The sequence below is a fragment of the Corvus cornix genome, chromosome 12 (genome assembly GCF_000738735.6).
Source record: "Corvus cornix cornix isolate S_Up_H32 chromosome 12, ASM73873v5, whole genome shotgun sequence".
NCBI classification, from domain to species: domain Eukaryota; kingdom Metazoa; phylum Chordata; class Aves; order Passeriformes; family Corvidae; genus Corvus; species Corvus cornix.
The window spans coordinates 7,286,377-7,299,703 of record NC_046342.1 but is presented as its reverse complement, the minus strand read 5'-3'; the positions used below and the strand labels follow the sequence as shown (position 1 = coordinate 7,299,703).

Sequence of the window (13,327 nt, the reverse complement as noted above, 5' to 3'; positions counted from 1 at the left end):
AAGAAGTTTATCCAACATTTGGAAGTGTTACACAGACAGTTATGATCTCAAGTGGAGATGCTGTAGAACACAAATTCTGCTTTTCTGTGTTCAGCCAAATGGATGCAGCAGTAGGGATGATCTTGCTGAGCGATACCGTAGGTGCCAGTCATGCCCAGTTGTGACTGTGACATTCTCCTACCACTCTGGCGTCTGTATCATGTTTTCTGCACTCAGGTAGAACTTCTAATCCTTTTTTTTCTCCTTTTAGAATTTTTGCAATTATTTTTTTGTTTTGTTTGTGTTTACAAAGGTTTTCTTATAATGAAGCAATAGCAATTGGCTCGCCACATTTTCAGAAAACAAGTCCTACATTATAAAAGATACTTTATGAAAAGTAAAGATAACTTATGAAGCCTATATCACATTAACAAATCAGACAAACAAAATCTAGATAATTACATGTCTTGCAGCTCCCAATCTTCTTCAGGAGGATTTTCAGTTTCCCAAACAAGTATATTTCCTGAGGCATGGCACTATCTCACGGTGAGAAGGAATGTTTGCAGACATTAAACAGGAACACAAATGGGATTTAGAGTCAAGAAGGTTTACATCTGATAAGGAATCACTGGGGATATGAGGTGGAACGAACTCATGATCATATTTCCTTTTTTTTCGTTTGTTTTCCTTGTTAGCAAGAAGAGATAATTCTAACCCTAATATAACCCTTGATCTATCAAGGAATAGTAAGCTATTAAACAAACAAGAAAAAAACCCAAAAACTTGACATAACATTGTGGGTTCAAAGGTTGCACTTGAAACTCAAATGCAGACAAACTAATGTAGGAATTTCTGCTCCTTGGCCAGAGTAGTAGAGTCAAGCACACTGACATGATTTGTGTGGAGAGGAGCCCAGGAAGCGGAAAAGAATTCTGCTGATTATGAGGTGACATTTTGGAGCACTTAGAGATTTTATATGATTGCCCAGGGTAGCTGTTCTCTGACATCATGTTTTTGTCAGGTACCAGGACAGTATTTATTTACGAGTCTTCTCACTCTCAAGATATTACTAAAAATAATTTAATAGATAGGATAAAGCCAAGGTACTCTCAGTAAAGTTTTAGGGTGTTTGAAATTCTTTACATGGAGAAAAAAACCCTCCATGGTCTGGGATTCCTGGGAAATATTGAAAGAACTGCTCATTAACTCTCAAAACTGACTATGGAAGTAGACAAGAGTGATTGCCCTGTAATTTTGTTATCTACAAGTACCAACTAGAGTTGGCTGCTGCAATAATTTCTATAGAATTGCAACTGTATAATCCAGCCTGTTTGATTTTTTATTTGTTTGGCAGATGGAGAGGTTGTTGGCCACTTCCATAAGTGGAGTCAGCAAATAACTGGATGAGCAGGGACTCACATTTGCAACATTTTACTGAGTCACTGCTCATCAGACTGTAGTTACTATCTAGTGTAGAATGATGAATGAAAGAGACAGCATCAGTGATTTGCCCCAGAATGTTTTTCTATTGAAAAGACGTGGTGGTAACGGTTTTAGGTGGGAAACTACCCAAGGGCTATGGACACTCAGTTTGATAAAATGTTTAGCAAAAAATAACAAACCTTTAAAAGAAAATAAGCCTCAAGACTGAGGAAAAAATGCATTTCCAGGTTAAATGTCTCTTGGCTGTTTAGAATAAAGAAACAGAACTTGCTCTCTGAAAAAGGTACAGCTCTCTAGTGCCTAGCAATAACAGATTTATAATTGGAGAGAAACTCCTTTAAAGAAATAACTTAACTACAACAGTTTGCCTTTTAATTCCTCACTGTACACAGTTACCCCCCTTAGAACAAACCCAAGCAGATCTTCCCAAACAACAACAAAAAAACCCATCCTCTTAAGAGTCAAGCCACTTTGAGTTTAGCCTCGCATCCAGCACTAGCATCCATCTCTCAGGGCAAAGAGCAAGGCAGGCTCCAGAATTAAACCAGACACACATACACAGGAAAGAGTAAAAACATTTTCTTAGGTGCTTCCATTGTGGAAAGAGGAGTCTGAGAAACATCCCTGGAATATCTTCCTTGGGAGTGTATAGTCAAGAAGAGTTACAGTAGGAAGTCCAGAATTTCTGACACACCTGCCCAACCCACCCACCTTCTTCCTTTGCCCACTCTGTATAGATTTGCTTCACAATGTGTTGTCTTCTGTGACCACTGCACTTTTATGTGCTGATCAGAGTAATGAGGCAGGTTGGAAGCATCAGAGAATTGGAATTTGTGTTTTATACGGACTAAAATAATAACGAATAGCTATTATCTTGGCATAGACTCAAGTTATGGTCTGGGACAATATAGGAACCTGTGTGTCTTAAGTTAAAGAGGCATTTCTGTGTTTAGCACACAAAGTAAATGAAAAAAACCCCCTATATTGTAAAATAGTTACTTGGAGTTTGTAAACTGCTGATTCAAAAATGTCATTAAAAGTCAGTTTGCATGTTGAGGAATGTGAGAGAGAAATTTGGAAACTAAAGATTGCAATTAACATGTAAGTGAAAATTTTAACATGGTTTTCTGAATGGAAATCAAATATTCATTACAAAAATGAAAGACAATAGCATCTCATGAGGAGGAAATAGATCCAAAGGAATGCTAAATCAAACTGTTTATGACTATTTTGTACTCCATTAGATTCAACTTAACTACCATAATTTCATAAAAGTTCTAAAATCACTAGTCATACGCTTCAATGAAACAGCAGCTTTGCAAATTTTCTATTTTCTATTCCTAGTGACAGTTAATTCAACCCTTCAAAGTATAAGGTAAACGATGCAGGGAATGATAAATGATGCTCCCAAAAGGCTGAAAGACAATAGCATCAAGATATAAGGAGGGCACAGCACTACTTACAGAAGTTAAGGATAACAGAGAAAGAGAGAAGAAAGCCATCGGGAACTTTTGGGCAAAAAATATTATCAAAAAATTTCTGTATGGAGGAAATATGGTTCCACTCATGAGAGAATCATTAAAAAAAATTCTCAAGTGTTCCTAAACACAACTCTCTGCTTCTGATTTGTGTGCCTAATTTATTCACTTCTACCTCTTCACTCAAACTAAGTAGAACAAAACATCACAGCAGGAGTAAGGCAAAAGCTTTTGAATCCTGCTGTGTTTGCTCAAAAAAGCAAGTAAAGCTTTCATACTAGGAAACAAAACACCTTTTTGAACTATTAAGGAAAAATGGCTTTTGCTCTTCAATGCATACAAAAAGCTATTTTATGTAACTGTATCAAAGATAAAGGTAATTTTGGAAATCAAAATGAACAAATTTGAAAAGTGGTAAATTTGAGTTATTTTTTCATCTTAGTGCTATTTTCACAGCCCTGTGGGATTGCTACCTAAAAACATGCATAAAAGAAACATAGAGGACAAGTAAAATTCATAAGAATTTGTTTCATTTGCCTGGCAGTAGTTCTTCCTTTTAGACACATTAACTCTTCCTAGACTTATTTGGTTCTGAAAGTAACATAACCATATTAAATCAGTGTCTCTGTTGCCTGAAATTCAGGTGAGTTTTTTTGGTGGTGGTTTTTTTTGGCTGGTTGGGTGGGCGGTTGGTTTGATTTGGTTTTGTGGTATTTTCTATTTAAGTATAGAGTATATCACAAGGATCTTTTCAAGACAAATATCATGGTGAAACAGATACATCCACCTTAAACTCATCGTTCTTCATTTCACCTGCTCTCCAATTCTGAATTTGCACCAGTTTGACTAAGAGCAGACAGCATAAGAGCAACAGGTTTAATTGCTATTTAACTGCTGTAGACAGTTGAAAAGCTACAGGTCTTCAAAATCAATAGCTAATCACCACGGAACACTGACTAAACACTGAAAAGTCTGAAGTCAAAATGTCCCACATATAAGAGAAAACACATTTCATCAAGATGGTGAACTATTTATAATAGATATGAAATAATAAAGGTAAACTTGAAATGCCACATTTTTCTTTCAGATCACTCAAAGATTAAAGTGAACAAGTTTAGAGAGACATGACTGTTTGAAATGTTTATAGAGAAAACATTTGCAAGATGATACACAGATTCCAACAAAAATACAGTACAAGTTCAGACACCATATGGCAAAACAGTGACTAAGTCATTCATAAAGGCATGCACCAGCCCTGTGCTGCTTCCCTTCACCTTGCAGAGAGCAAGAGAGATTCTCTTGGTTTGTTCATAAGCTGTCAGGCCATGCTTATTAGAAGGCGTATTTCTTGCCTGAAGTTATCAAAATCCCTGGAGGATTATTTGTACCTGTCCTCCCTCCCCATCTCATTCCTTCCTTCCCACCCCTCTCTTCTTTCTCTGCACAAAAGTAATACACAGTCAACTAGACTGTGGTTAGTTATGAATGCATATAAAAATATGTGGCTTTAGTAATGCATTTGCTTGATGTAGGGGCCAACACACTGAAAATTGGCAATTTTGACCATTTATGAAAATTGTGTTGTTTTTTGCTAACCTCAAACTTGAGTAATTTTTACCAGAATATTATTTAACAGCTCAGAATTGTGGCCATCAGAACAGGTAATACAGTACCACATGGCACAACCTGACAAACAGCCTGACTGGTTGTACCTTCTGCACCAGCACATTAGGGTTTAACTCTCTCTTCTTTCTGCAAACTGTTAAGAGAAGCATTTGGCACAAATGTTTAGACAAGCGGGTGAAAATGAAAAAGCTAAAGTTAGCTCGTCTAGCCTTTTGGTCCTTCTACTTTTCCAGAAAGCTGTACACAAAATATTTCTTGAAACCATCTATTTCAAGAAGAAAAAAAAAAAAAAAAAAGCCCAAACAAAGCCAATGTCTTTTGGTACCATGTTCTGCAACTCTCAAAGCAAGAACAAACTGTGGACATAGTGCAGTGTTATATTACCTGCAGGTTTGAAATAGAATTTTCTGAGCTCCACGAGCAAGGAAATTTCAAATACACATAGTATCATAACAATAAAACCTCCCATCCTTGTATTTCTTGCTTTTAAACTAAAAAGTGGCTGAGACACATTAGTGAAGTTCTAAGTTCTGTGGATGCCCCCACTATTCTTCAAAAACTATTAAGTGAAAGATCACCTCACTTATAGCTTTCATTAAAAAGTGAACTTTTATCATCATCCATGAATAAAAGTGATGTCAAACTGACTAGTTGCTGTGACATTTCTTATTGAAGGTGCTTTACCAAGAACAATAAGAACGACTTGGACAAGTGAGTGTTGCCATTTTCCAGCACATTCTATTCCTTTTTATCATTTTAATAGTTTTTTACCAAAAGCACAAAACACCACCTAGACTTTCTAGTTTCTAAAAGCCTCGATTATGTTTGTGAAATATATAAGGATGATGCAACAGGCATCGAGCAGTTCTTAACTTTGCCACACTGACTGTGCTGTCCTGATGTGCAGTGCTGACTCTGGTAACACCATATCGATGCAGAAGTGGTTTAAAGGCAAGAGCACATTATATGAAAAGTATGCAACCTGTTAGAGAAGTCAAATGTTGAATGTGTTCAGGGGTGTGTTGGTAGATACAGTGGGGAGCAGTGAAAGGGTACCAGCTATGCCATGGGTTCTGCAGTCTCTACAACAGATCCCAAAATGTTTCACATGGAGTAATGGAGTGGGTTTTTTTTAATCCCTACTATTATTTCAAATTGTAGACAAAATAGCCTCCCTGTCGTTTCCAAGTTGTAGGCTACTAGATGCCTGGCATGTTAAAATAGCTCATATGTTTGAAGGGCTGCTCTCAGCAGGTACCTCAGCTGGGCTCAAAGCCAGGTACCTTCCTGTGCCCGCCTCAGAGACCCCGTGACAGTGAAGAGTTTCACTGATCACCAACTGTACCGCACTCACACCACCATGGAAACGTGAAGCACTGGTGACTACTTGGAATGACTAGGATTTGATTAAAATATTTTACCTTTTGTGCCTGAGGGAGCTGGAAAACAACAAAACAGAACAAGCAATTATACATTAAATTAATTTGAACTGCTACTTTAGGTGCCGTATTAATAAAAGCACAGACATAATATAAAAACAAAGTGTAAAGGAAAGAAACTAGAGGAACTAGGTTTACATTGCCAATTGATTCAACTTATTGAGGACTTATTAAGTGACTTTATGATTTGACATCTTCTCTACTAGGTATCACAAAAGCACCGTGCAATTTGTTAAATACTACCACACCAAGAAAGGGATTGTTTTCTCATCAGATATGGTATCACAACTGAACTGTGAAGTAGTTCCATCTTCCTGTACACAAATATAATTCAACATAAAGACAGTTTTAGTTTTAAATGAAACTGACATTAAGAGAAGATTATCATACTAAAGTAGAAGGTTGTATCCTCCATGAGAGAGGAAAGAAAAACAAAATGGGAATAGAAAGTTAGTAACTGCTTATGCAAACAGATTACAATACATGCATAATATACAATAATATATGCATAGAACAATACATTTCTGTGCTGTAAACACGAGTATGATTATATGTGCATATATGCAAATCAAATGCAAGTGTTTATGCATATATGCATATTTGTACCACACAGATGTTACTAGACAAGAGTAGCCATACCTGGTTGTGTGCACAGTATTTACTGTAAGCAACAACTCACGTATAAAGGCATTGAGAGCAGGCAGCAGACTCCATCACATATAAAAGACCTTATTTATCAAGAGTTGAAAGATGGGTTCTGTTTTCACTTCAGAGAAAAGAAAACCCATTGTAGTGGAGGAAGTCAGAAAACCAAACTGTTACAGGCACAATACAGTTTTCCCTTTTTCTGAATTCTTCTCCTCTTACTCCACACTTGTGGAGAAATTCACTGACGCAGCAGTTTAGCCTTGTGCTAAGTCCGCCTCCGAAAATTTGTTTCTCCAACACAAATTTTTTCTTTAAAGACATCAGCAGAACACAGAAACAGGCAGGTGAATCGATGCCAAATGCAAAAAGACCTTCAAGATTTCTAGTGAGCTTCTGACTGACCTTTTGCCCTTCCTCTGAATGAAAACAAATAGAAAAAGAAAAACAACAACTTGCACACAGTTCTCTGCTAAAAGCTGATATCCACGTGGTATATGTCATGGAACAGAACTGTCACATGATCTCTAATTCACATATTGGGAGCAAGCAGCCACAGTTTCTCCACTTCCACAACATAAAATATAACAAAATTCATGGCACAAAGAATTGCTGGAAGTAAAATTCCTTCATCCTAAAACTGCACTGATCCAATACCAAAATACAAACCAAGATCATATTAAAGCATGTGTTTCAAAAAAAGCCTGCTTTTTTTAATAAATTACTGTATTGAACAGTATAAAAGGGTTGCTGCAGAAATTGCATATACCTGTGAATTGTAAATACATGACCTAAATCGTGTATAACAGGTTAGAGCAGTTTAAAGCCTTTCTGAAAGTTTAACTACTTGTTAGTCTTTGACTAGTTAATTATTTTGACTCTGAGAAGGGGAAACATTTTCTTTTTTACATTCAAACAAGAGGAGAAAGTTGTAATATGATTTTTTTTTAAATTTGCCAAACAGAAGTTTGGTCAAGTTTTTCCAAGTGAAGGAGTTATAGTCAGATGGACTGAAGTGAGGATTACATATTAATAACTGCCACACAAACTAGATGCTTTGCACTTTTATATACAAAGTGATCTCTTTTGCTTTTATTCAGATTATTGTCAAGAGTACATTACTAAGCATTTACCAACTAGAGTTCTATATTATCTGCTTCTGAATTCAGTTAGTCAATCCAATTTACATCCTTTTATAAAATCGAGAATATTTCCATTCTCCTAAATATTAGCAGTCACAACCCTGATTAGGAATAATAAAGTCAGCAGACAAGACCATAATGCTTTTTCCTGGGCTGGAATTCTTGACACATTTCACCTAACCTTAAAAATCCAGGTTCAAGGTCTTTACTCAATTAAAAAAAAAAAAAATTAAAAAATCTGTCTTTTTCCCATCAGATAAATTTTCATCCTGTTGCTGATTTGACACTTGCCTGTTACAAGGTCCTATATGTCAGCAATTCCGTTTAATATTTGCTACAAATTCCTTTGAAACAAACTGTGGAGTTTTGTCTGACATTACCCCTTCTGGGAGGCCATAGGAAAGAAATAATTTTCCTAACATTAGCAGTGATAGCCCTCTGGTCTGACCCTTTATTGAACAGTGTAAGAGCTGCCTGTCTGTGTGTAAAAGCCAACAGGTGCCTCTGATTCCTGTGGTTTGCTTCATACCCTGCCAAGAGGCAGCTTTGCAGCAAACTGTGTGATCTTTCCCTGGCCCTCCAGCACTGCAGGTATTCCTATTCTACCCACACCCCTGGTGAACTGTGCCCTTTTGGTGCTTTCATTCAGCTCCAGCCACACCAAAGTGCCTCCTGTTCCTATTTGTTTTCCATTAGTGTCTCTTCCTCCCTCATGTGCTCGTCCCTAAACAATACACATGATTAGTGTGATACAGTGCATAGATCTGGTTTACTTGCTCCAGGTTTGCCATCTGGGTAAAGCAGTTTTTGTTACAATTATTGTGGCTGAAGTGCAGGGAGGACACCTGGCCGTTTGCTGGCTCCTGGTTGATCCAGTTGTGGGTCAGGAGGAGCCCTCTGAAGGAAATTGGACCTTGTTCCACAAAACTGCTTGGGAAGAGACCTTTGCTGTACAGCCAGCTACAACAGGGACAGGAGCCTGCAAGCATCAGGGGAAACCTAAGAGGATTTTCTGAAGTACAAAAGCAGTCTTAGGGATGCTGATGGAACCATGCAGATTTCGTTGCAACCTAAAAAAATTCTTAGATTGAAGAGCAAGATTAAAGCATGGGGCCTTGCAAGAACACAGGTAAAAAATGTAGCATTACTTTTTTTTCAACCTCCTTTTAACCAGAAAACAAAAAAAAAATTCTTTACTAAACACATTTTCTTATTCTATTTTGTATTGTAAAAAATTACTCTCAGAAACTGCAGGCCCCCTGAGGTTCACAATATGCTTGATGCCAGTGAGACATGTTGAGAATTCCACTTCTAAATGCAGGTCAACTTGGGGTCCCATCACACAATGTAACACAGAATAAATAACTGCAGGAGGTTTTTCAATAGTGTTGTTGCACACAGTGTCATGCTTTCCACATTTGCAAATAATCTAGCATTGTTTTGAGCCCTTCATGGAAATGTGTTTGGTATTACCAGAAAAAGAAAAATTAGACACTACTGACGTGGTAAAAAACCCCAAGACAGGAAAAGGGATCCAACATCAAGGATTGTGCACTATTTTTTGGATCAGATACCTGTGAGACCAATATGATTGAACCAAACAAAACCCCAGAGATCTGGAATACTGTCTTTAGAAGAAGAAGGAAAAAGTTATAAGACCAGTAGTTCTGATATGTACCTCATAAAAGTCTATCTCCTTTCACCCTCATCAAAATAAGTTCATAAAGACAGATTTTGTAAATGATGTCATGATAATTGAAAAGAAAAAGGTCATGCATTGTTAAAATATTTTAGAGCTGTTTCAAGTTGATTCAAAACATTATGTAGCTGCATGTCCTAGATTTCCAAGAAACCGAGTTTAGAAGTTTTAAAGGAAAACTCAGTAGAATTATAAACTTCTTGTTCTGTTGGATTTGAATTCAGTCTTATGTTTGTTTGAAGAATAGCAAAAAAAATCTTCTGCAAGAGTAAATTATATTCAGTAGTTTCTTACTATATCAAAAACCATGGCTTCTCTTACTAAAGAAACAAAAATAACATTTATTATATTAACTTTCCATTTCTATTTTTCTAATGATTTAGTGGAGTTATTGTTATAAAAAGTATACTATTGCAATTTACGTATGTTAAAACATAAAAAAGTAAAAAAACCCTCTTATTTTACATTCACTGACCTCATTTCCACAGTCCTCTTCTCCTGCCAAGCTTTTAAAAGTCACCAGTCACAGAAAAACAGCCCTACTGACTTGATTGTTCCAAAATCGGATGCAATACAAATCAATAGGAAATAACTGCAAACATGCCAGTAAATAATCAACAAGTCTGGATATGGTTTTGATGGTACAGATATTTCTATAAATACTTTCTGGGCTGCACTAAGTTTAACCTTAATGCATTCCTAAAGTTAAGGTGTTTTTAATGTTCAGAGTCATCCCATCCGTGTCACATACTGGCTCTTTATTTGACATTGGGTGTACGGATTAGAACTTTCCCTTTTTAAAGGTACTTTTTCAGGAAACATATCAAGTGCTGTGGCAAACATGTAGAAAATGCAAAGCATTTCATACATTGCTAGCAGGTTTCCTCAGCTCTTCCCACAAATAGTAAAAACTTGGGAAAGAATAGAAAGCATATTCCAATTCTTGGTTTTGAGCAGAAAAGGTAAACTTTCTGCTTTAAAATCTACTTAGTTGCTATAAGATACAGCACTTAAATCTTATGATTTTGATGATTTTTCTTTTGCAATCTATGCACTTGTTCCCCCCCAACTAAGTACTACAGGCATCATAAAAAATTACATGCACACACAGAGGAAGAAATAAAATTCAGCCTCCTACCAGGATATTCCTGTCGTTAAGATTTCAGTATAAATATTAAAAGAGTGACATTAACCTGCAGCTTACTAGGATGACATCTCTAAGGAAATGCACTTGATTTTTCAAGGGATTTAACACCAAATCCTTCATTGTTCACATAATTGTTTTACTGTGCTACCACATATTTTTCAGTAACTACATCATTTTAGTCAAGGATAGATTGTGCTCTGCATGCAAAGTACACTCATCAGAGGAAATTTAAATGTTGCTATGGAGAAGAGAGTCATAAAACATAGATGAAAATTACAATTCTAGTTCTCTAAAAAGAATTCCTATAGTTGACAGAAAAGAAAGAAGTTAGCTCCTGTGAAATATGAAAAAGAGAACACACAGCAGCTATAAAGGCATCAGATTGGAATTAAGAAATAGCAAAAAAAAATTTACAGACACTTAAGAACTTTGTGATGAAATGGTTCCACTCATTGAAGATTCGACACATTTTCTAAAATACATTAAATGCTTATTAATGCTAATGACTGAAAAATTCCTAAAGCAGCCTAGTAATCATGTTTTTAAAATGAGAATCAGCACAAAAAAAGATCTAAATATTCTCAACTTTTAAAACAGTTATTTAAGTCATATCTGCCTGCATCTGCACTCTGAACTTCATGTGGAAATTAACAGAAAAGAAATCCATACTCATTTATTCTGTGAGTCTGTTCCTGTGATTCTTTTATTTGTACAAACAAGCCATTCTGCCTTTCTAATGAATACAAAATATTTACAGGGAAGGCTATACTTAAATTAACCCAAATGACTTTAAATGCAAAGTTTGGTTGGGAACTTTATTAATTTTTTTTTTTTTTAAGAATTATGCTAATTGTATGGATAAACCACATGGCTACAAATCAAAGTAGCAGAACCAATTAATGAATCAGACGCTTCATGAGCATTCCACACACCATGATCAAAATTTTGGTCTCATACTTGTGTGTGCAAAGGGAGAGAGTCCTATTTTCATTATTACACCATTAACCTAATACTTCTAAACACAAAATATTTGTCCATAGTTAATTCTGCTTATATATGCAAACATACATTCTGTATAAACATTACTACATCTATATTTCCCTATATAAATTACTGATACAACTGTTCTCTTATCTGCTACATATTAGATATTTCCTTCCTAATAAAAAACTGTGCAAACATCCATGCATGGAATCAGAATATTTTTCTAAATATTGACAACTCCAAACAAAACTAATGGTTGTAAAATACACATCACTGACACGAAGGGATACAATTTATACTAAAATTTGTATATCTAGTCTTTTTAACTCTCACAAAAAAAGGAAAGGGAGGAAGAGAAGGAAGGGAAAAAAAAAGAATCAACCTCAGAAGATAAGTGCATATACACACATTCATTTGTTTTTCTATTCTCACATAGAGTCCCTTCCACATTTGGAAAAAGGGCAGATTCTTTGGCAGTCCTAGAAACAAAAAATCATTTCTTGATCATAAATCCTCTTAGGACCCAGTCACACATCCTCTTTCTCTCACAATAAAATTGACACTGGCCTCAAAACCAACCCAAACAAGAGCATCACACAATAACTGTTAGAGTCAATGAGGATCCTGCAATGAGTTTAGTGGGGTTTTGATCTTGCACTATATTGAATCTTACTTGCTCTACATATCAATGTAAGACCAACATCTAAAGATAACTCCTTTCTGAAGATAATTGAAAGTGTATTTGATCTAATGAACATGTTAAGCAAGCCAGAATATCTTCTAAAAATCAGATTTACTAATTGTGTTTGTGATTTCTAACATGTTACTCTGATTGTATTAAATGTCTAAAGAGATGTGTTGTTCTGTACTCTGTTTTGCAATACTCCAACACAGTCTAAGAAGGGAATGGCTATAAGAACATATATAGTTAAATTATCCCAAACCACTGGTTTTTCTCCATCTTTTTTTCACAAAATAATACCATTTCTTCTGTGACTGCTCAGCCAGAGGCAGTGGAAGGTGTATCAAGGCTTGTTTTCTATTCCATTGCTCTCTGTCCCTCTCCCCTGCTGTCACAAACAATCTGTGTCTTTTAGGGCTCTTAAAAACCCAAGATCATTTCTCCTTTGCTGTAGTGGGTGTTCACAACCTCACAGGAGTGAAGGTTTCTACTGTGACAAAAGGTTTTTATGACTGAAACTTTGAATCAAGTACAGTTCATACCAGAAATTCAGTTTTACCTCATGGGTGTTGCATTTAATAAAGAGGCATCTTTTGCTGACATTCACATGCATACAGCACCATTTCAAGTTCACAGCATTTTGGACTATGACCACAAAATGTGCAGTGACGAAACAGACAGGAAGCTACTTATGTCAAGCTCCTGTAGAAGCAAATATTTTCTTGTTTGCAGGGGACACTATTTACAAATATCAAGACAAAACTGACCCATTTTAAAGTTCACACATAATTTTGTGTCAAGGATTCAAGGTTAATAATAAAAATATTTGTATTCTGTAAAAAGTTGCCCTGACATCAGTGGACTGACAAAACTTATATGCAAAATTGAATTCAATATGATTTTGCTTTCCATTCTCTTCATTTAAGCTTCTTATTGTGGAAGTTATTGGGGTTTTTTTCAGTTTATGATGAAATCAGTGATTTATTAATTGAAAAAGGAAAGCTTTAGCTAATACCAGGACAAAACAAGGCACCTGCAAAACCACCATGAAATGTCTAGCACA

The 13,327-nt window shown here is 35.9% G+C and overlaps 1 protein-coding gene across 6 annotated transcripts in view; it reads right to left on the bottom strand.

Moving 5' to 3' along the window:
- CACNA2D3 (calcium voltage-gated channel auxiliary subunit alpha2delta 3) overlaps nucleotides 1-13,327 on the bottom strand; it is a 396,804-nt gene that overhangs the window by 113,306 nt on the left and 270,171 nt on the right. For 4 of the 6 annotated variants that reach the window (XR_005602956.1, XM_039558917.1, XM_039558915.1 and 1 more), the window contains exon 14: nucleotides 5,948-5,965. The exons of the other annotated variants lie outside the window; for them this stretch is intronic. Coding sequence is in view for 3 of the 4 variants with exons in the window: in XM_039558917.1 (XP_039414851.1) it covers nucleotides 5,948-5,965 (18 nt within the window). In the remaining variant the exon portion in view is untranslated. The remainder of the gene's footprint in view (nucleotides 1-5,947; nucleotides 5,966-13,327) is intronic. 6 annotated transcript variants of the gene reach the window in all.